At 36.7% G+C, this 21993-nt stretch overlaps 1 protein-coding gene across 1 annotated transcript in view; it reads left to right on the top strand.

Moving 5' to 3' along the window:
• The window catches only part of GPATCH2 (G-patch domain containing 2), a 127446-nt gene extending 105703 nt beyond the window's left edge, over positions 1 to 21743 (top strand). Inside the window, exons 9-10 of the mRNA XM_038130426.1 lie at positions 808 to 890; positions 12936 to 21743. Coding sequence (XP_037986354.1) covers positions 808 to 890; positions 12936 to 13105 — 253 coding nt within the window. The 3' untranslated portion in view covers positions 13106 to 21743. The remainder of the gene's footprint in view (positions 1 to 807; positions 891 to 12935) is intronic.
• The last annotated feature ends 250 nt before the right edge of the window (positions 21744 to 21993 follow it).

Raw genomic sequence — 21993 nt, 5'->3', positions numbered from 1 at the left:
AGCTACATATATCCAATTCTGCAGGCATTCTATATTACTTTAAGAAAAATAATAACTGTAACTGTCCTTTGATATTCTATTCTAAAAGTCAACACTTGAAAATTCCCAGTTTACCATTTTCTGTGGTACTGACTTCTAATAGCTGCGTTTAATGCGATAGCATTTGCTTGTTTGCCGTCCTCTGCATCTCCATCAATTTTCCAGTCTCCAAGTGCAAGCTCATAATTGTTCAAGAAGCCTACCAGATATTGTGCTTCCGTGGTATTCTCACAACTTGCCAGTGAATTAGAAGAGGATAAATTACTATGCTGCAAGTTTATTTCATGCACCTTTGAAGAGTTTACTGTTTCATGTTTTCTCATTCATTCTTCATCTTACCTTAAAAAAATTTATAATATTTTCCATGTAATAAATGCTTCTCTGACAGTAAAGCATTACCAGCCAATTGCTAACCTACAAACAGCATTGTGATCTCTTTAGATAATTAATCTTAGCTATTTTCCTGTCAGGAGCAACAGTGTTTTTGTTTTATGTTGAGCTAGACAGATTGCCAGTTTTGAAAATTAAAAAGCATTCCCTTTATATTTATATTTATTCATTCCAGTAACAATTTATGATGCTGCATTTAGATACTGAGCGCTTGTCAACAGACATAATTATGTTTCGATATAAACAAGATTGGTGGCTTGACTGTGCAGCTTCATCTTGGTTGAGAATGTTTTGATATAGGTTCAGATTATACAAGCTGTGTATTTATGTGGCAGTTTTCTTCCTCTGTTAATAATTTTCTCCTATAATTACTTGCAGGCAAACCAGTGTGCATTTAGGATCATTGTGCATGGGAGACATCAAGCGGAGAAGGAAAGCTGCTCCCCTGCCAGGACCCACAGGTAAGCAATTTCCCTGGGACAGAGCACAAACCACAAGATGTTAAATCTCTAAACACAAAGCAGTAGGTCAGTGACCTGGGGAAAAGCTTGATAAATTCAATAACTTCCTGTATAACTTCAGATATGTTCTATTCTTATTTATTAATAAAGATTAAGAAATAAATAGGCTCCCTCCACTCTCCTGCAATCATTGCCAGTTTCCTGTCCTTTTTAGCACAGCATTTCTTTAAAGACAATAAGTCTTTTTTTATATACTGAGACAGCAAAGATTACTGCTTATGTCCCTTCAAACATGACGAGGGAAGAGACCTGAGGCTTCTTGTTTTCTGCATATGAATGCTCTAAATACCCGGCACCATAAAGTTGGGATGTGAATTCTTGGGTAAACAATCGAAAATGTGGTGATAAAGCTGTGAAACACAGCTTTAAAATTAGTGCTGTAGATTAAACAGGAAGTGCTTGCAAGCACATTTCTGAAAGATTTTTACAGATGTGGGGTCACAGCCATTGGATGTCTTTTGCTGATGTCACAGCTGTGAAATTACTTTTTCAATACTTTGCAGTGATTTATAGGACTCTCATCAGTTTGTTGTATTAATTATATATGTGCATACTGGAAAGATTAGGTTGTATGTAAGCCCATGTGAGCCTTCATATATATATTTCTAATACAAAAAATCTGGACTGCATGTCCTAGTCATACATAAACTATAGCATCAACATTTTCAACATTTGCAACACATAGAATTTTCAAATATGTTTTAAGTAGATGTCTTTAGAGAAGCCTAATACTTGTATTCTAACTGAATTCCCCCTCCTGAAACTTCTTTGTTTCAAACCTCAGTGGCAGAAGCAGACCAGGAATAATATTAACAATGTTATAAAAGCACCTTAGTGGCAGCAGTATGAAAAAAAGAGAATCTGTGGGTCAGCTTCTAAGACTCTGAACATATGTGAACCAAGAAAGAAAAATACTTAATGGCTGAAGAGAGAATAATGTAATTATTTCTACAAGGTGATTTTCACTTCACAACTTTCAAGTACTAGAGGATGTCATTTTGTACTGAGAGGTTATCAAGTATCATGAAATTAATTTTATTATTCACTTTACTTTGGGCTTTCAGTGTTCAGAATTTTATTTTACAAGCTGGGTCCTCTGCGTAACTTTACAAATCCAATATTTTTATACTAAGGCAAATATGTGGTCATTCAATGTTATGTGTCCATGAACTCACCATTTTAGAAATTGTTTTGCCCCAAATTTTGCCTTTGTATGAAGACAGACAGAGAATAAAGGGTGGTAAAGGTATCATATGAGATAATTTTTAACTGATGTGCCGTCTTTTCAAGTTCAAGGTAATCTTTTCAATTTTCTTGTATCAGGAGGGTTGAGAAATTTTTTTTATGGTCTTAGAAAAGTTGTTGTTTTTCTACACTTCATCCTTGTAAGTTTTTAAGCAAATAGAATCTTTGGTAAACATTGAATAAGCTTGTACCTGTGTACAGGTAATGTATAGCATGCTAGAGATTATTACCGTTTTCTTAAAGGCTAACCTTTCTACAGCTACATAATTGTTAATCTGTCACAGGCCTTGTTTTTTGTCAGTGTTCCATAAGATTTTATGAAAGAAATGGGGTTTTCTTTTAGAATGAATGTACGTTTGGAAATTGGGATTAAAATAAGAGATTGCTTATTTGATTATTCTTCTTTCAGTAGTTTTAGTTAGCTAAGATACGGCAATAGGAGGGCTTGATTTTATGTAGAAGATTTTGTGAGCTTCTTTCTTGAATGAAAAATCATGGAAGTTGTTCACATGAGCAGAAGTTGAAATGAAATGAAAAGAACATTCTCCTATTAATTGTTTGCATTTAATATGATAGTGAAACTTGAAAGGCTGTCTGTAAATGACTCCTTTGCTGCAAGTGTTTTTATATGGACTGCAAATTGACAAACTTTGGTCTGAGTCCATGTGTTGGTAAGAGTGTTTTCTAAATTCTCATTTGCATTTGGGAAAAAATACATTGGTAAATTAACTCTTGTAAAAATCTGCACAGTGCTGAAAATGGTCATTTATGCCTTTAGGTCCAGTAGTACTGATGAGAACGATCCTAAGGAGGTATTGCAATGCATTCCCTGGGTTTGAGTCTCACAAGGGTAGCACCTGCTACTTTCAGATGCCTTACAAAGCCACAGACTTCTGTAGCAAGCAGTGTGATTGGTTAAACATTTATTAATTGTGACAAGAACACCCAATTTATTTCAGTACTCCAGCTTATTTACTGCTCTTTCACCTTTGTATTTTGTATTGAAAAAGTAAAATGAATATTGATAGAGTTAGATATTGATTTCTAAATTTATAGCCCGTTCTCAGCCTGCAAAGTCATATACCAATAGGTTTGTGTATATTAGTAACAAAGGATGTAGCTTTACTTGTACAGCATTGAGAAACTATTGAAGCAAGAAAGTTTGTGAGCAGCACAGAGCATTTTATAGTTTCAAAAATGACATTTGTAAAGGTGAAGAAAAGATGTGTTGAATAGCAGTGAAGAAAATGGGAGATAATATAGGCATGGATGGTTAGGAACTGACAGTACTGATATAGGAATATCATATTCTGTCTTTTTTCCTAGGATAAATTTTCTATTTTGTAGATGCTTCATATATCCCATATGTGTATTGTTGAACCTAGATAGTTAATTAATCAAGAAAAAACTGGTACTAGTAAAAATTGATTACATCCCACAACTGAAGTATGAGGTGTTGTACCTTTTAAATACTCTTTTGGATGACTTCTTCCATGAAACCAGTAATATTCCAGTGATTCTGTTCTCATGTGAGAACAGGTCATTCTCAATGACCTTCTCTCCCCTCTGACTACCTGAGTGGTAGAGCTATTTCATGTGACACCCTGACATATTTCACTGCAGCAATACAGCACTCTCAAGTTTGTAAAAGGACCCTTAGAGAAACTAATCCATTGTCATGAAAATAGCCCTTCTAATACTGGGTCCAGTTTAATGAAAGTGATGATAAAATAGCAACAACAACAACAACAAAAATTTGCCAGGGAAAGAACATTCTTTGCAAGGTAGTGTTACTACTTGAAACACATGCACTGGGAATATTTGCAGCAATTTCAGTCTTAGATTATCTAGGTAAAGTCTCATATCAAATCAATAGGTGCTACAGAATTTTAGATACCATGCACTGAATATGCATTTATCTCAGTTTCTTTCTAATTGTGTCTTATGTACAAGATTTTTTATTTTTGTCATCTCCTGTTAAATCTCTGAGATATTTTATATTTTTTTTTAAAATAACAAACCTCTTAAGTCTTAAATGTTGGGGAAAAAATCATCAAATTCGGCTTCACATCTCATATTTGTATGCCTTGTAAATAGTCATTTATTTCTATTTCAAAACAGTCTTTTTACTCTGATATTGCATAGTGTGGTTTACAGTTTGGAGCAGTGTTAAAAACCTGCAAAAACTAATTATAAGAAGAGAAAGCTATTTTTTAAAATATAGAAAATATTTTTTAAAATATTTTTTAAAATATAGAAAATGTTTATATAAAAAGGTAAATTTTTATGCATGTAATGGGCACTTTAATACTTACCTTTTGCAAAAACAATTCAGATGTCATATTTTTTTTCTAGTTGGCATGTTGCATGCACATGCTACACTTCAGGCTGGTCCTGATTGAAATGACCAAGTTAAAAGTTTCCTTTTAAAGAATGTGTTCTAATGAAAAATATGACAGTTTCTTAATTACAGCAGAAATACTGCGCACTGATATAATGCCATTCTGACTCACTTTAACAAGGTAATCAAAAGGGTACATGTTTTCATTCCTTTTTAAAAATTGCCAGTGGAACAGCTAAGCAAACTATTTTGCTGATGCTTAATATGTCAGTGATTAAAAATCAGACCTGAATATCTGCAGAACCAAAACGATGATTTGAAAAAGATTGTGATTACAGTGTGAAAGCAGAGGTGGCTGAGGCTGAATTTGTGGTGAAGGTCAACTTAGTGCGATAGTTTCAGGGGAAAGGTAAACTTTGGGGTACTTGGATGAACTGACCATAAATTTCCAAAACTCTAGACAATAAGCCTATTTTCTTTTAACTTGATTCACGGCTTTTCTGTCTACCAAATGTACAACTCTATAGGCAGAAATCCCTTATCACAGGGCGATACAACATTGGCATGTTGTGAATCCTTTCCCTTATTGCATTGCACCATTTGTTACCCTCAGTCTGCCAACATCCTTCCTGGCGTGCACTTCATGCCTGCTTGGTTGTGCATCCCATGGACTCTCGTTTTTCTTTGGTTGGTATCTAACTTGGCAGCTAGTTAAATTTTAGGGACTTCTTTCTGTTTCTTTGTTTCTTCTGCCATATTGCCTGACCAAACTAGAAGTTAAAAGACTGCAGAGTGCCATCCAGTATTGAAAGCAAAAGGCTTTCTGTGTTGAGCTTGAGGTGGCTGGTTCAGGCAAGACATCTTACATACAAGCACCAAAGTTCAGAAAGTTCAGTAACAAACTTCAGAAGTCCTGCAATTCAACCAGGACAAGCTTATCCTGGAAAATTGCTGGTGGGTTTCTTGTGATCTAGGGAGAAGACAAATATTCTGCAGGCTGTATAAACTACCACTATAAAGTCAAGAAGAAACATTCAGATTCATAGAAGATGAATGTACCTGTCTTTTTAAGTGCTGTATCTTCTGAAATGTGGAAGCTTCTAGAATAATTCCCGGAATTACTCTGGGAGTCTTTCATAAGATAGCTGTTTCTGGTTATGGAAACCATTCAAATTGCCTCTTCTGGGAGCTGAAGTTTCTGGTCCTTATGGGTCCCTTCCAACTTGAGATGTTCTGTGATTCCATGGATTTTTTGGCTTCAAGAACCATAAACCAGCTTACTGGAGAATATAACCAAAGAGAGTACCCTTAATATAGTGGAAATCTGGGGCGGGGCGGGGGGGAAGGCTAAACCAGCCATTATTTTCAAGTTTCAAAGGTATGTTTCATTAAACAGTTGTACGCTTGAGGACTGGCTTTCAATGAACAGAGATGTTAGTAGGGAGACTCATCCTCAAGGGCAGTTATGTGCTCTGCAAGTTCTGCACATTCTCTGCTAGATATCATATTAAAGTGGTTCCCCACAGAGAGGAGCCACCTCCTTTTTATGTGCAGTTTGTTAGAACCATCACCTTTCTCAGATGGGCAAATGGATGTCCTGTAGTTTTCCTAGAACTCAACCAATAAAAGAAGTACCTGATATTTCTGTCAGTCAGTTTTAGGGTGGTAATTGCAAAGGATTTTTGTTAAAACACAGACGGTTTGGCAGTTAAAATGTGTAGTTTTGCCTTGGTCAGCATAATTTCTTATCCCAGCTCTCCACAGCAACCTCTCAGTTGCTGGTGACTAGTTTTTCTTTCTCCTGAGGGAATAGGGAGCACTGCTGCAAACAGTCCCTGGTAGAGATTATGTGAAAACCACTTTTCTTAAATGTTTTTCAGCATATGATTCACTTTTTGAATAAGGAAGGAGGTCTGTGCATAAACCTGATAGCTTTATGCAGAAAGTTTTATCACTACGGAAGAATAAAAATACCTGTTTACCATATGAAGAAATAAAATTCATTGATCAGGTTTCCAATGCAGGCAAGATTTCTGTCTTTTTGTAAAAGCCTTGCAATTGGTGGAAGAGTTCCTAATAAAATCTGTTGTACATACTCTGGATTTCACGAAGACAATTTTTGCTTTGGATTTCCACTGGGTTTCATTGTAAGGCTCCAAGTCTTTCTGTAAAAGTGAAGGAATGCTTATCAGATGGGATTCATTTTGCTGAATTTGGGGGGGGGGGGGGGGTGCGCTAAACAGAACTTTGCAACATCCCCCAGAGAGAATGCTTCTTCCAAAGTGCCATGCAGTGACAGTGTTTCTGTCATCAAAGACGAAGCATTAAACAAAGACCTTCTTTGGACTGAAGTGAAAAGACAGTCTTGGGTATTCAAGAGATTCCCCTTACAGAGGGATAAAAGAAACAAAAATACCAGTTCTTCCAACCAATTTTATAGCAGCAAAGACTGAATGGGCATGAAGTTTTACTCCTCATACAGTGTAATCCAGTAAAGAATGGAAGGAGAAGAGCACCTGCAAATCCGATTCCAAGTGATCTGTGTTTCTGGACAACCAGTTGTACCTAAAATTCAGTGTCACAATCTTCATTGGTGTGTGAATTTATGTTTATATATTCAGGACAGTTGAAAATAGATTTAAATCTAGAGTCTATGCTTCAAGATAGGGTGTGTTTACCCAGGCCACATTTAATACCCCTTGAGATGGAGTAGTAGGAATGAAAGTATGACAGTGCAGAAATCAAAAAAAAACTCTGCGGTGGATACGGGATAAATACAGAGGCATCCAGCACCTACCAAAGTCATAGCTATGTCCTCTCTGCTGTTCTGATCTCTGTGTTAGAATAAAATTCAATGCAAGCAGACTTACCTGAACATAATAATTCTTAATTCTTTAGACAATCTCAGATAGCTCAGTGTGAGGGATGTTTTAAAGTCTGGTGAAATAAAGCAGTCTCAAATATTAGCTAAATAATTTTCATAGCATTCTCATAGCTGAGTTGTTTTAGTTTTGGTTTGGTGTTTTGTGGTTTTTTTAGTAGATACACAGCCATATGTACTGAATTTTGAAAATCACTGCAGGTACTGAGTTTTAAAATCACCATGCAGCTGGTAGCTGTGCTTCTGAAGCTGTGTTTGTGCAATTACCCAAAACAATTTTAAGAACATAAACATCTAGGCAGTCTGATTCCCGTTTTGCTAGTTAGAGAGAGCTGGCATAAAAAGACAGACTATACAGCAGTGTATTCTTCTGATTGGTTTCCTTGTGTATCAGGATCTGTCCCTACTGTTCTGAGCTCATCTGTCTGGTGAGGAGTCAGAAAAGAAAAAGAATAGATGAAATATTAAATGCTTTCAGAAAATGAGGGGGAAAGTGCACCAGCTTTTAAAGAGAATCAGCATGTATCATTTCTGCTTCCATTGGCTGTTTATCCAACATCAATACAACACTTTAGGAGCCAAATTACTAAACAAGCTGCCAATTAGGCTTGCAGTCAGCTGGATAGATTAGTGGCTAAGAGAGGCAGATACAAGATTTTCATCTCTTGAGCCAATTACGCAAGTGAATTACCATCCACAATGCTCCTTGGAAGATTTGAGGTAGAAAGACTGACTCTGCTGTGATAGACATAAGTGAGATCCAGGGTAGGGGGTAAGGGTTAGCAGGCCATGTATTGCAAAAATTACCCAAGCAAAGAGAGATCCTTCTAGGAAAGGATTTAAAGGATTTAAGGCTGCTGGGAGCGATAGAAGAGGAAATAATAGTTGTGGTGTGCTCTGTGAAGGCATTGCTGTTCTGCTCACAAGTCTTAATCACACAAAAGAAAGATGAAAGGGCAAGACTATATTTATGTACAGTGTCATTTTCTCAAAACTGTTTAAAACCCCATTTTCTTAACATCAGAAATAGTGTGGTGGCCACAGATGAAATTACTTCACTATGCCTTCATTTGTTTCTTACAGCTTGGGGGAGGGGGGTTGAGAGGAAAAAAAAAGAAACACAATAAAAAACCCACACATTTTCTTAAATAAGGGTTATCTGAGAGCTTGATCCTAGCTGTATTCTGGTTTTATTCAGCCCAGTATAAGCCAAACATGCTTGATGTTAGTCTTATCCAGCAATTGGACCATACAAATAAATATTGTGACAATAGTAGTTTATGAGGTCATAGCTCCTTTATTATTCTTTAATAAACAATAACTCCAGTGTTGAGCTTTGAATTTGTAGAAGCATTTTGCAAATAAAATAGGTCTGTCAGATCAAAACTGTTCATAGGCTCATTTGTTTCCTGCTGACAGTGTTGTACACTGGTGTAACATTGTTTCTTAAATATGAAGCAAATTTAAAAGCTGAACTTTTGCAAGCTGCTGTATCCAAAAATGATTAAACAGATGTGAAGCCTGCAGCAGCATTAGACCTCTGATCTGATTTTAGCTTACAGATGGAATTAAATTAATTCATGGCAATCACTGTAAAATCAAGGGTATGGCACTGAATGCTAGTGTACTGTTTAACCAGGACATACCTGTCTCAACAGCTGTTAAGAAAAAATTACATACTTTTATTTTTCACTGAAGCCTGCCTTTAATGCCATCATAAGTATCATACCAAAATTAAACAAATGTGATGAGTTTTTTGCTTTCCACTTCCCAATTTTGTCACTTACTTCTCACTGATTTCATATTCCATGTATGTAAGGTCATATGCATAAAAAATGTAGACCTTGAAGTGTATCTATTCATATACACAAAGATTTGAGAATTGTCCTTCATTCTTTCAGCTGGCAGTACTGCAGAGAGAAGGAACATAAGCTGAGGATACTTTACAGAGCTGTCTTTCCAAACAAGTTACATACCTTAATGTTTTCTCCTCCCTCATATAACGGCAGCCACTTTTACATGCAGACTACTCATCTGGTAGATCAGGAATCATTGTTAGGGTTGCTAAAAACATTTTCTGTCTGTGGAAAAAAAGGTGTACTGCACAGAAGATTGCTACAAATTATTAGTGCAGAGACTCCTTGTAACTCCTGGAAACTTCATACAGCATTAAAATTAGAAAAATGTATCCCCAATTTTTTTTTTTTTAATCTGATTCTGCATAGTTATTTTTTTGTGGGACAGCACAATGGGTTGTTTTTGCTCTTGCTCCTGGGTGGATCAAGACTGAACACGTCCCAGAGGTAGCACAGCCCTTTTCAAGGCCATGTGCTTGGACCATTCTCTCTAACAGGCCCTACTGGCTAGTCCAAGAAGTGCCATAGGCATGAATTAAAAACTGAACTTGAAGATGAATATTACAAGGACAATTGCTGCTTTTAATTAGAAAATAAAAGCCCAAAGCACAGGAATGGGGGTCAGGGGAATAGCACACAGTGTAGCATGATTTTTAAGAGCTCTCTCCCATCATGCAGTCTATCAGCAATGCAAATGTTGGGATTTTTTCCAACCTGCTGATTGCACATGAAATGGAGGAAGAGGGCAATACCACTATCCACATTCTTTGGATTCAAGTAAAATATGTTGCATTACAGATAAATTTTTCTAGTGATGGGTGAAAAATTGCAGGAATGTTAAAGGCAGACATAGATAGTATTCATATAAAAACTAACTATACAGCAATGGAATGACATGGGTATATTAAATATTTTTTACATTTCAAATAAAAGTAATCTGTATTCTACTCATTTATGAGAATGAGTAATTAGTCAATTAGTAATATAGGCAAGATGGATGTGGTTTTGGTTTTGCTTTATTCTTGCTGCAATACAAAGCCTTCAAACACGTTATCCTTTGGACAGTGTATGTTTGATTGTTTGCCCAAAAGTAGGTTGTGAAACCAAGTTTATGGTGGCTTCTCTTTTCTTTCTTTTTCTTTTTTTTCCTTTTTTTTTTTTAAGAGTAAAACAGGACTCTTAGGAGAGCTTGTGTTTTAATAGCAGATATAAAAGTATGTACATTGGAGGGAAAAATAGGTATTGTGTACACAATCTAGCAGTTTTTATATGTCTTTAAAAACAATTCAAATTATCTTGTCATGGAAAAACAGCATTTAATTGCTTCAAAAGGTATCAAAAATAGAAGCACCAGTTTACTAAATAACATGTCAAGGTACAGAATGTTCTTTCATATATCTTCTTTGTGAGGTTCCTCTGGCTGTCTCAGGAATTGAAATTCATGTAGAAAGGTACATCTGTAACAGGAAGAGCTCTGTGGGTTTTTACCCTCAATAGACTAAAACAAAAAAGCTGTTTATGTTGTCTCAGGCTATGCCTTGCATACTGTTCCAGCAGCATTGCTGCCTCTGCCTGGGCAGCATTATTAATGGTTTCATGTTTCCAGTTTTTAGGTGTCATAAAAGACACCCTTGTGCTTGCTCTTTCCTGCTTGGCAGGTCTGTTGGATCTCTCTTCCCCTTGAAGTTTTCCCCTTAATTGTTCCACAAACATTTACTGGAATGATTCTTCATTTTTTTGCCATCACTTTTTACAAAAAGTGGACCAAAACACAGTTCCAAGGTTTTACCTATGAGGCTTAACAGAATTTTTCTTGAGCAGTACCCCTTCTTCTTTCCCTTTTTTTTTTTTTTTTTTTTTTTTTTTTTTTTTTTTTTTTTTTTTTTTTTGAGCTAAAAAGTATAAATGGGAAGGTTACAAAGCCTGTGTTGTATGTGCCAGGTAGTGCCAGAGACTCATTTGTATGAAAATTGCCTCTGCCTGTGGGGGTCTGAAAAGAAAGGAAGTCTTGGACATTGAATTTTGTGCTGGTCAGTTCAAGAAGAACCCTCTCAGGGACTGGAGACTGCTGACTTAAAAGCCTTTATTTTAAGCCTCGCATTAAGCATAACTTCAAACCAGTATTAAAGGATGCCTTCCCTCAATGCACTCCTTTTTTTCTTTGACTCAGGAACTGAGATACTAGAAAGCACTCTGCCTTTTATGTAGCCTGTGTTTTACTGAATATGAACAAATCTGTAGTGGATAATGCTGGAGTACTATAAATTCATCATCACAATCATCATGAAGTTTTTAATGAGCACCTCTCATTTGGAATTTCTGTCTGTGTATGCAGTTTCCACTGTGAAACCTTGCTTTTTTGTGTGTGTGTGTGTGATAAATTAGGCTTTTTAGAAGCTCACATTCAACTTTTTTGTGTTCTTATTTAGTAAGTTAATATAATGATAAGACAGCTGCTTGTCAATGGTAAATTCTTGGCTAAAGATTTTATAGTCTCCAAGAACTCAAAATCAGAGGCTTCTACTACAGTATTTTTGAAAAAGTAGCAGGCAGAATAAGTAGGTAGAAAATCAAACAGTTTTGAAGCTGGGCACATTGAGGGGTTTTTGTTGTTGTTGTTGTTGTTGGGCAGGGGGATGTTGAATAATGCTGAAAACAATATCCAGCTGTCTACATGCAACTGCTTGTGTTCAAAACCTTCAGCCCTTTTTAAAATTGTTTGCATGCTGGAAGTTGATAAATTTTAACACAGATTCTTGAAATAAATATCCCTTGTGCAAGATACTTATATTTAGAAGGCTTATCCATGCATTGTCTCTAAACTCTGGCTTGGGGAATCTGGTTGATGAAGGGGAAAAAACAGCTTTATTATTTTGACTTCACTATTTTTTTAATGACGTATTCATAGGAAAAAAAAAAACACTTTCTTATTAAAAATTAATCTGTTATTGTAACAAATATATACTAATACTTGCAATGTTGGTGCTCTTTTCTGTGGTATGTATGCAGCATTTCTCAAAGATCTCAATGCTAAGGAGAAGAGAGTGTAAACAACACTTAGTAAAATTGAAAACACCAAAAGTAACCTTGGACATATCAAATTTCACAATGTTCAATAAAAGAACATTGTGAACATACTTACTCGGTAAGTAAAGGTATAGCTGAATTTCAGAGTGGTTGACCACCTATCTGTACTGTTTCTGTAAGAGCTATAATTATTTATTCAGAACGTTTTTATTGGGTTTTCTTGAGGAAGGTCAATGATAAATATTGCTAAGAACAGAGTGATGGTCGTGTTACTATGATGTGTCTCTTCTTAGTAACTGCATAGGACTAGAAATTAATGTGATCTTGACAATCTGCAGGTGATTTATATTCTTTGAGGCTGATGTGAAATCCACCATATTGGAATATAATATGATACTATTTGTCATATATAAAACCAGAATGAATCTTCAAAAGCATTAAAAACAAAAGCATTAGACTGTGTTATTTAGAATCATATGCAGTCAAGAGGTCAACATGTGCAAAGACAGCCTGTTCTAGAAACCTGTTAGATGAATTAGGAGAATAAGACAGTTTAAAGCTTTATGAGAGATAATCCTGCTCTTCTCCACATGGCAGGCAGTGCTGATTAATGCTGTGTATTTCTTTAATCTCAGGGTTTGTAGGTGAAAACACCCAACCAATCCCAGAAAACAACATTGGAAACAGAATGCTTCAGAGTATGGGCTGGACCCCAGGCACGGGTCTCGGACCAGACGGCAAAGGGATAGCAGAGCCCATACGAGCCATCCAGAGACCCAAAGGACTTGGACTTGGATTTAGCTGACAGAGATAAAAATAAAGCTCAAAATTAATTTAAAAAGAGAAAAAGAAAAAGGAAAAAATGGCAAACATATTATTTGTTGTGATCGGCAAACCAGTTTTTCTTCTTTTAAAGTTGGCTGAAGTCAACAAGCTTCACACAAGCTCCACCAGCTGCAAGGTACAGCCACAGTGACACAACCGGCATTCGAGTCTAACTTCATAATGGTGCTAAAATGTACAAAAACTTCTACTTTTTTATTTTCTGTGGTCTTAATGTTTGTATTAAGCATAAAATTCAGTATACTCACCTTTTTTGATAAAGGCTTCTGACACAGCAGGTTTTAGTATATAAGTAAATTTTGTTTTGTAGGTATAATTTCATCTCAAGAGCCCTGATAAGATTTGTTGAGGAAAATGGAACTTTTTACAGTTATTGTGGCTTCCCCCTTTCCAGGCAAAGTTTCCAAACCTGGTATTTATAGCGTTTAACGATATTTAGATATAAGTTGTCATTATGGCCATAATACATACATGTTTCCCACTGGAAGGTGATATGGTATGCAGTTTTGTCTAAGAACATGAAAAGCAGCTTTGTTGTCATAGGAATCCCATTCCAACACCATTTTCTGGCAATTTATTGCTGTCTTCCACATTCAAGCTGAAAAGTAATGCTTTTATACTTGTTTTTACGTTTACAAAATTATTTTTCCTCAGCAAATATTTTACAGAGTTAAAGTTTACTCTAACTTTGGCTTTCCCTTCATATTAATATTCCTCAGTGTTGCCACATTTAAGAATAGTTTGAGCTTTGAGACAGGAAATTGTATTTCAGAGATGACTGTGTTTCAGTGTTTATTCTGGGGTTTGGCACATTTTAAACAATGCAGTGTTCAACATGGTGTTAACGTTTGGTTTGTGACCGAGCTGTTGCCAATGAGCCACAACCTTTAAGGATCATGAACAGAAAAAGGGAAGGAGAAGCAGGATTAGGATGGAGGAGAGAAAGGAAAAAGATACTTTGATGGCATCTCACAAATCTAAGCTAGCAATTTAAAATCAAGAGAGATCATTAAGTGTTTTAATCAGTATCCTAATGTATCTAATGTCAGCAGAAGCAATTTCATTAAGCACCAACCAATCAAGCTCCTAGGGTACTTATTAGTCTGCAGGATAAAACAAATTCCACTTTAAAATTAAATGATAGGGCTGAAGGAAACTGTTTTTCAGAGGGACTAAGGAGAAAATCTCCCCTCTCACCACCCTTGCCTCTAGTAGCTGGCAATATTTACCCTCATTGCAGAGGCAACAGGATTTGATTCTCCAGTCTTTTTTTTCTTCAAGAGGAGTATCTCCCTTCCGCAGCTCCCAGGCTGCAGAGAAAAATATTTAGTTCCAGATGCTTGCAAAGATATTTATTTAGGATAAAAAGAGCACAGCTTTGTTCATGCAGCTGTGAAATATAGTGATTAATTTTAAGACGTGTTTTTATTACTTTCCTTTTTCTCTCAGATTCACCCATTTTTACAGGAAAATAGTAGCAGGAAGAGGAAAACCAGCAGCATTATAGCATTAAATTTGCTTGAAAGAAATGTTCATATTTTCTAGTGTGATTACTGTCAGTTTGGGGATGTTGTTCCAGCATACCACCATAGTGTAGAGATTACAGATTAGTACCTGATGTTGTTTGTGTAATAGTTGAATGCACATGTTCTTTGAGTTTCAGGAAGACTATTTATTGCTGTTTAAATACTTTGTATGATTGTGTGGTTTTACTTTTTAAAATTATAAGAAATTTTAAACAGAATTGGGATTTATATAGCAAAAGATACTTTTTATTGTAAGGTTTTGGGGCATAGCATAATGTGAGTTTGCCACTTCAGATGTCTCTTGCACAACTGAACTTGGTTAAATACATTCCATATCCAAAGAATTTCAAGGCCACATAGTTACAAAGGGCCAAGAGCCTGGAATTCTGCTGCTGGCAGAGGTGCCCACTTGTGTGTTATTCCAAATAATGCATTTCTGTGCCCTGCACCTGTTCTGTCAGTGCCATGTGCTCCTGAGAGCAAGTGAACTCTGACAGCCTCTTTGTTTTGCACATTGCAATCAGAAATCCCTTAAAATAATTAAAACATGTGAATTGCAAAAGTGCATCTTTTAAGCTCGGTTTGTTGTAGCTCTATCTGCAAAACTGTGAAAGAATACTCAGTCTGTTAAAATTCCACTGTTTTGCTTTAGTTCCAGCACCTGCATGTCTTGGACTGGAAGTATGGCACCTATAACACTTCTTTGAAGTATTTCTGTGCCATTTACCATAACAGTAGTTTCTCAAGGAATAAGTGTAGAGCCCCAAAGTACTTGAAACTGTTTCCTGTTTTTATAAGATAAGAGGGAAATAATGCATAAATGTTGAGGAAAAACATCTTTAGTTCATTCAACTCTTTTTTCATGCATTCCTACAGGTGCAGTGAAGCAGACAGCCTAGTAGCCTGTCACAGTGGAAGAACTATGTAATCAGATTGAAAATCTTAAAATTTTTTGTTCTAAATCAGCCTTTTAGTGAGCATCTATTAGACATTAAGATTAAACTGGTTTTGATATAGTGATAGATACACTTTGTTTTCCCCAGGCACAGCTGACAGTACACTTTATCTGTTAGAAGCTGTAGAACAAAGTGATTTATTAAAATGTTTTAATGTAGTGTTTTCAGATATTTGTTGTGCAGGAAAATTCCCATTCTGGCTCACAGTGTGATTTCATTTTTCCACATGTCACAGGAGTGGTTTTAAAGATACTCCTGCAGTGTGATTTCATACAGTTAAAGCTAGTGTTAAGAAACAAAACAAAAATTAATTGCGGGTTTGTTTTTTTTTAAAGCCATTGCAATGTTACCTGGCTTTGAAACAGGTCAAAATACTTGGATTTACTGTTCGTTTTCTTGAGATCTTTCCTATATCTGACCTGTAATCATACTATGGCACCTGCTATAAAGCTGGAACACATTATTTTAAAATGCATATACCGTTTTTTCAAATAATAATTCTTTATGCCTGTGACACTGAAGTTTTTTGCCTACATAAATAAATATGAGGTCATCTTGTATCTAAAAGTTGTCATCCATCACTTGCCAGATTCTTTCCATTTAAGTATTTGAATCATTAGCTCAGCTGTTACCATAATATTCTTCCTCTGAAGAATGTGTAGTGAAGAGAAGAGACATTGCCTATTATCAGCACTACATTTTGCTACATGTTCCATGGTGTCTCAAAGTTCTGTGAATTGAGCCATTAACTGTTAATAAAAGAAACCCATGAGCAGTATCTTATTTCTAAATGAATATTTGTCAAAGTCAGAGAAGCATTATCAATATGCTTGTTTTAACAAGTTTGTCCCTGCATTTGTCTTTCTGCAGTTAGGTCAATAATGGGTGTAGAACAGCAGTAAGTAGCTAAATAATATGTATAGAACGCTTTGCTTTAACAACACAAATGCAAGATGGAATAAAATAAATATACTCGATTCTTCATGGGCTTTGTATGTTCTTTTGTCTAAACTACCCTTTTCAGTAGTGTTGTTATTGCACGGGTGAGTACAAAAACATGCTGTTTCTGGAAATATAATTAAAGTGGCTAATATCATGTACCAAGTAAATGCATACTATGTTAAGCTATTACACTGCCTTTTATGTACCTTTTTACTACTACTTCTTTCCTAGGTTATTATTATCCTGCTGAAGAGGTTACACCACAATATCAGGAAATGCCTCGTTTAAGATGTTTGCAGTACTTTTGTTATCATATTCTTCTAAGACTTCTAAGTACAAGTTCCCTTCACTCCTTAGGTATGTGTATACTTTGATAACCGTGACAGGGCCTTGTGCTTTCTCTTCAAACAGTTCTCCAGAATTGTTCGTCCAAGGAAAACTCTCACAACCCTTCTTTTATTTTCCCTGTCCCCTGCTCCCAGAGCACTTTCAGTAAAGGCATATCAGAAATGGGAATCCCTCCCCTCTTAATCAAGAAACTTTCTAATTAGACTTCCATCCCTAGCAGAGTTTTCAGGACCAGTGGAGTAGCTGCAAAAGGGTTAGCACACATTTACTTGCAACTGAGCACATTAAGTTGTTTGGGCTTCTCATGATTCTCTTCTGTCCTACAACAAAACAGCTATTGCTGCTATTTTGACCATGTTGCTTGTATTTGAATATTCAGTCATTAAGTAATAGATTATGTAAGCTTGATCTCCCTCACCAATGAGACCTGGTTTATAACAGCTATGAAAAGTGGTTTAAATTAATATGAGGTATTCCATCTATAGAAGGTTGTTATTTTGGCCTGTTGATGTCATTGCTATGATGAATTTAAGTATTGGGGACTTTGACTTCTGAAGCTGTGAATATAAGTCATTAGCCTCTGAGGTATGTATGTGTTGTTGTAAATATATGAGCTTATTAAAATGTCATTCAGAATATTTCATCATAGATATGCTCATTTCAGTTGTGCCTTGTCCATAATGTTGTCTTTCCTTCTTAATACTTGTCTGTTTTTCTGAAAAACTGCAGCCCTGTGTGTGTTTTTAAGTGATAATACTCAGTGTTTCCTCTCTTGAAGCATAATCTCTTGTATGTGGCAGGTGATGCCACTCAAGATTTTCTATCATTTCTGCTACTCTACAGAAGTTGCTTTTCCAGCCCCTTCCTAAGCCAGTTTCCTGAAGGGCCACCTGCTGCCTTCATCAGTTTTAAGAGATTTTTACACTGAGAACTTGGGATTTCTTTGTCCTTGACAAGGCTGTTGTGTTGGTCCCTCTCCTTCCTGTCCCCAAGTCAGTGAAAGATTTGTAATACTTTGTGCATGTATCTGCCATTGGCTTCCAAATGTGAAGTACTGTCTAAAAATAAGCAGCATGGGAGAATTTGCAGACTGTGGCTGTGACTTTCTTCCTTGTAAAAGATACAGGTCCTAAATTTTCCATGGCATCAGAGTTCCCTCAGGTCCCAGCTGCCTGTTTGCAGGATTGTGCTGGCCCATCTTCAGCACTGAGCTCTTCTAGAGCTGCTCTTTGGCTGTGGTAATGTACAGGTTAGCTGGTGGGTAATGTCAGTCTGTCTATCCTTGCAGTGTCCACAGCAATACATTCCAGCATTGTGGGGAGTCGGGCTGCCATGTCAGCCTGGAATAGCTTAATTTTGCAGAGTTCAAAATCAGGCACAGCAAGCCAGTCATATAGGGTTGTCAGTTTAGTATTCAGGAGATGATTTTGTAGGTGTGATGGGGTCTTTTTTGTCAATTCAAAAAGAGTGTAGCAGGAAAGTAAGAGTTGCAGATAATGGAAGGGAACAAAAATCACTTCTGAAGCTGTGATACAGTGAGAAGTTTGAAATTTCTTAAATTTGGGGGCAGATGAGTAAAGGAAGTCATGCATCAGATACACAGAGAAAGAAAACGTTAATGTTCCTAGTAATATTTTCTTTAATTTACAAACAAGGTGTTAGTGTTTGGCAAAACAGGCTCAACATTTTGACCCACGACTGAAGAATGCTGGAGGTTTCAATGCCTGAGGTGAGGTAAACTTCTCATGCATCTGCTACTTTGAATCCTACAAACTTTCTCTGCAAGTCAGCTTATTCTACACCTGTCCACACTCAATCTTTCTCCATCTTCTCAAGCTGCTTTATTGTTTGTGCTGGACCTCAGATTGCTCGCTGCATGTCCATTCCCATGAGTTTTGTTTTCTTTTTTTAATGAGGTGTGATTTTTTTAATCCTCTTACTTGGAAGTTGCCTATAATGTTGTTTTAACTCACTATCCTACAAGGTAGATTTGAGTAGTTCAAGGAGATTCTTTGAAGAATCAGCACAAATGGGTTCTAGTTTTTCCTCCCATAAAATGTTTCTGCTTTTTTTTTATGTCTTTGAAGACTTCTACTGCTATTCACAAATTCTTTCTCTCTTGCTCAAACTTGATTGTTTTCTTACAGAATATTGTAGTGGAGTACAAGAATTTTTCTGATTGCATTTGCAAGTATGCAGATTTTCAATTTCGTGCCTTTTGTTTCAAGTCCTCAGAACTAAGTTTGAATTCCACATGTTGCTTTTTTTTTTTTTTCCCCAAAAGTTCCAGGTTATCCAGATGTTCTACCTATTGTGAAGAAAGTGTAATGTTTATCTAAAATTTTCTAGATGCCAGATTCTCAGTAAATGTGGCACTGGCTCACTTTTCCCCTAGTATCAAGTATGATCTGCAACATGAACCATACATATGTAAATACAAGATGCAAAAAAATGTTTAATGAAAATGCCCGTGATACTCAGTATGTTAATTTGGATTAAACTCAAACAGTTCCACTGTCTGGAAGAACAGTTTACAGATTTCTTTTTTATATGCCTTATTACTGTAATAGGAGATTTTGAGAGTGAACTAGTAATGATTTTAAGGGTTTTCATAATGTGATGTAAATAATAAGTAACACAATTACCTAGTTGCCTTTATACTTACTGTGGTGTGTAAGCTGATATATTTTTCATCTTCTGTTGTCAGTGAGCATGTGAATTACATTTCTTACTAACTGAATTTAGGCAATTTCTATCCATTGCCCGTGAAGATAGGTCAGCTGCTAAACAGTAGCTCTTGACCAGGAATTTTATAGAACACAGATATGGACAGGAATGATAGCACTGGCAAAAGTGTTGGAATAGAGATCACTTTTCAACCTCAACAGTGTACCTACCTGCAGTTTTCCCAGTAAGCATTGGGTCTTCCTTAGTAAAGGTTCACAGTGTAATGGTGTCAGGAGTAAGACCTGCAACCTGGAGTCTCAGAATTTGATACCTGTTTCACTGTTACTGCTAACATTAGAAGTGTTCCTCCCGCAGCTGGGTTCCCTCTCAAACATGCAGGGCTGTGAATGGACACCACTCCAGGACAATAGAGGCACTTTGCAATGGGTAGGGTGCCTCAGGTGCTGCCTTCCTCTTGGGCTTTCCTTCAATAGAATAAAACCTGAATTTGCACTATGATCAGCCAAATCTGTGACTTCAGAGGAAAAAGATCTGCTCCTTAGGATAAGGGTATTCTTATATGAGATCTACATCTATATTCTTCAAAAAAAAAGTAAAAATTTTTGTGCCAGATAATGTTTATTCAGCAAAATCTAGTGGTCTGTGAAATTTTCTAATAAACTGCAGCCAAGACACAGTGTATTCCATGGGTTAGTCAGAAACTAAATTACCTAGTTCTGCGTTACTAGTCCTTCTCCATAGGCTCAGGTACAGTCTCCCTTCTGGAAGATGAAAGAACCTGGAAGCCTTGACAGTTTGAGGCCCCTGAAATCGTCTGGATTCAGGCCCTGTAGAGAAGGTCTTCCAGTGTCTCTCCAAACTTGAATGCTCCCCACCACAGAGCACAGAACTGCAAAACCTGAAATCACCTTGTGGCTTTTGTAGTTCTAGTATGGGTCAATCATTGGAGGCTGCCCTTACAGCAGTTTCCATGCTTCCAGCTCAGGAAGATGCGTTTGGGGAGGCTGGGGAGGCAGGGATGGCCAGGCTTCCTGCTGGGGAGCTGCTGACTGGGCAGGTCTAGAGGCTCCAAGTACACAGCAAGGAGCATCAGCTCAATAAAGTGTGTTTTGGACAACACATTCTTACTCCTTAGCTTCTTTTGGAATTGTTGGAATGTCCTATGAAGAACAGCATCCAAGGCAAATTTCACTGCAGGTTTAAGGAAGGGTCGGCACATCTCTGTTTCTGAAAGCATTCTGAGTTAGCAGTAATGTCCTGGTAAATGAATGTAAGTACAGGTTTGGGCTTCCCAGAAGGGTCGTGGTGATCGGGGAGTTTGTAACCACTGCTGTGGGATTTTGTTCCAGGCACAGGCTGCCATCTCACCAGCCATCTGAGAGGTTCATGCGCTTCAATGCAGGATTGGTTATACATGCAGATTTTTAGGCAGTGGTTTGAGAAAGAAATCACTACATGACTTAATTATACTGGCCCATGACAAAAAGGTTGCAAGAGAAGTATTGGCAAGAGAAATATTCTGTTACGGTTTTTGTCACCATCCAGGGTAGTGGATCTTTGAATACTTTTGGCCAGAACCCCATCCCTTTGCTGTGTTTGGACCAGGTAAATCAAACAAAGCAAAATTGAAAAAAAAAATTAAAAAAAAAAAAGGAGTTTACTGTGTAATTGAGAAAATTATTTGCCTGCGTGAGTCTACACAAACAAACACGTGTGTATGCATAGAGGTGTAGATCTCTGTGAAGAACAATGTCATACATGAAATAATGGAAACAGTGGTTAAATACTGGGCCATTTGGTATGTGGCCATCCCGTGAACCTCACAGAAGTGTGACAAAACCTCTGGTTCTGCCGAGCCTGCCTGACTTAGAGGGAGTGTGTTGCTTTCACAAAAGTCAATCAATCTGCAATGTATTGTTTCAGATTCTGCCTTTATGTAAACCTAGCCAGGTTTTTAGTTGTCTTCTTCCTAATCAGTGGTAAAGTGCATTTAATAGCTCACTTAAGGTGTCATCCATTACTATGAGTTACTGTTAGAACTAATTAATAGAGCTGAAACTATTTTGTAATGAGAAATTGAAGTATTGCAGTGTTGAGAAAAAATTACCATTCATAACTAATTAACGTTTAACAATGCAAATAAGCTGATAATTATTTTTCAAGCAATAGAAAAATTCTGTGACATTTTATATACTACCTTTGTGATCTTAATTGTTTCTTAAAAATACCTTTAGAGATAAATAGTCTGAAGAAATTTCCCTGGATAAAAGGCATATTCTGAATTGCGCAATGAATGACAGTTCTCCATTCATGTGGGGCTCAATTCAGCAGCTATTTCTCCCTGTAAACACTGATGAAGTGAAGGAAAAATTAAAGGTTCCAAAGTCAGG

Source organism: Motacilla alba, chromosome 3 (genome assembly GCF_015832195.1).
Source record: "Motacilla alba alba isolate MOTALB_02 chromosome 3, Motacilla_alba_V1.0_pri, whole genome shotgun sequence".
NCBI lineage: Eukaryota > Metazoa > Chordata > Aves > Passeriformes > Motacillidae > Motacilla > Motacilla alba.
Note: the sequence above shows the minus strand (reverse complement) of the source record. Positions and strands in the feature narration are given on the sequence as shown.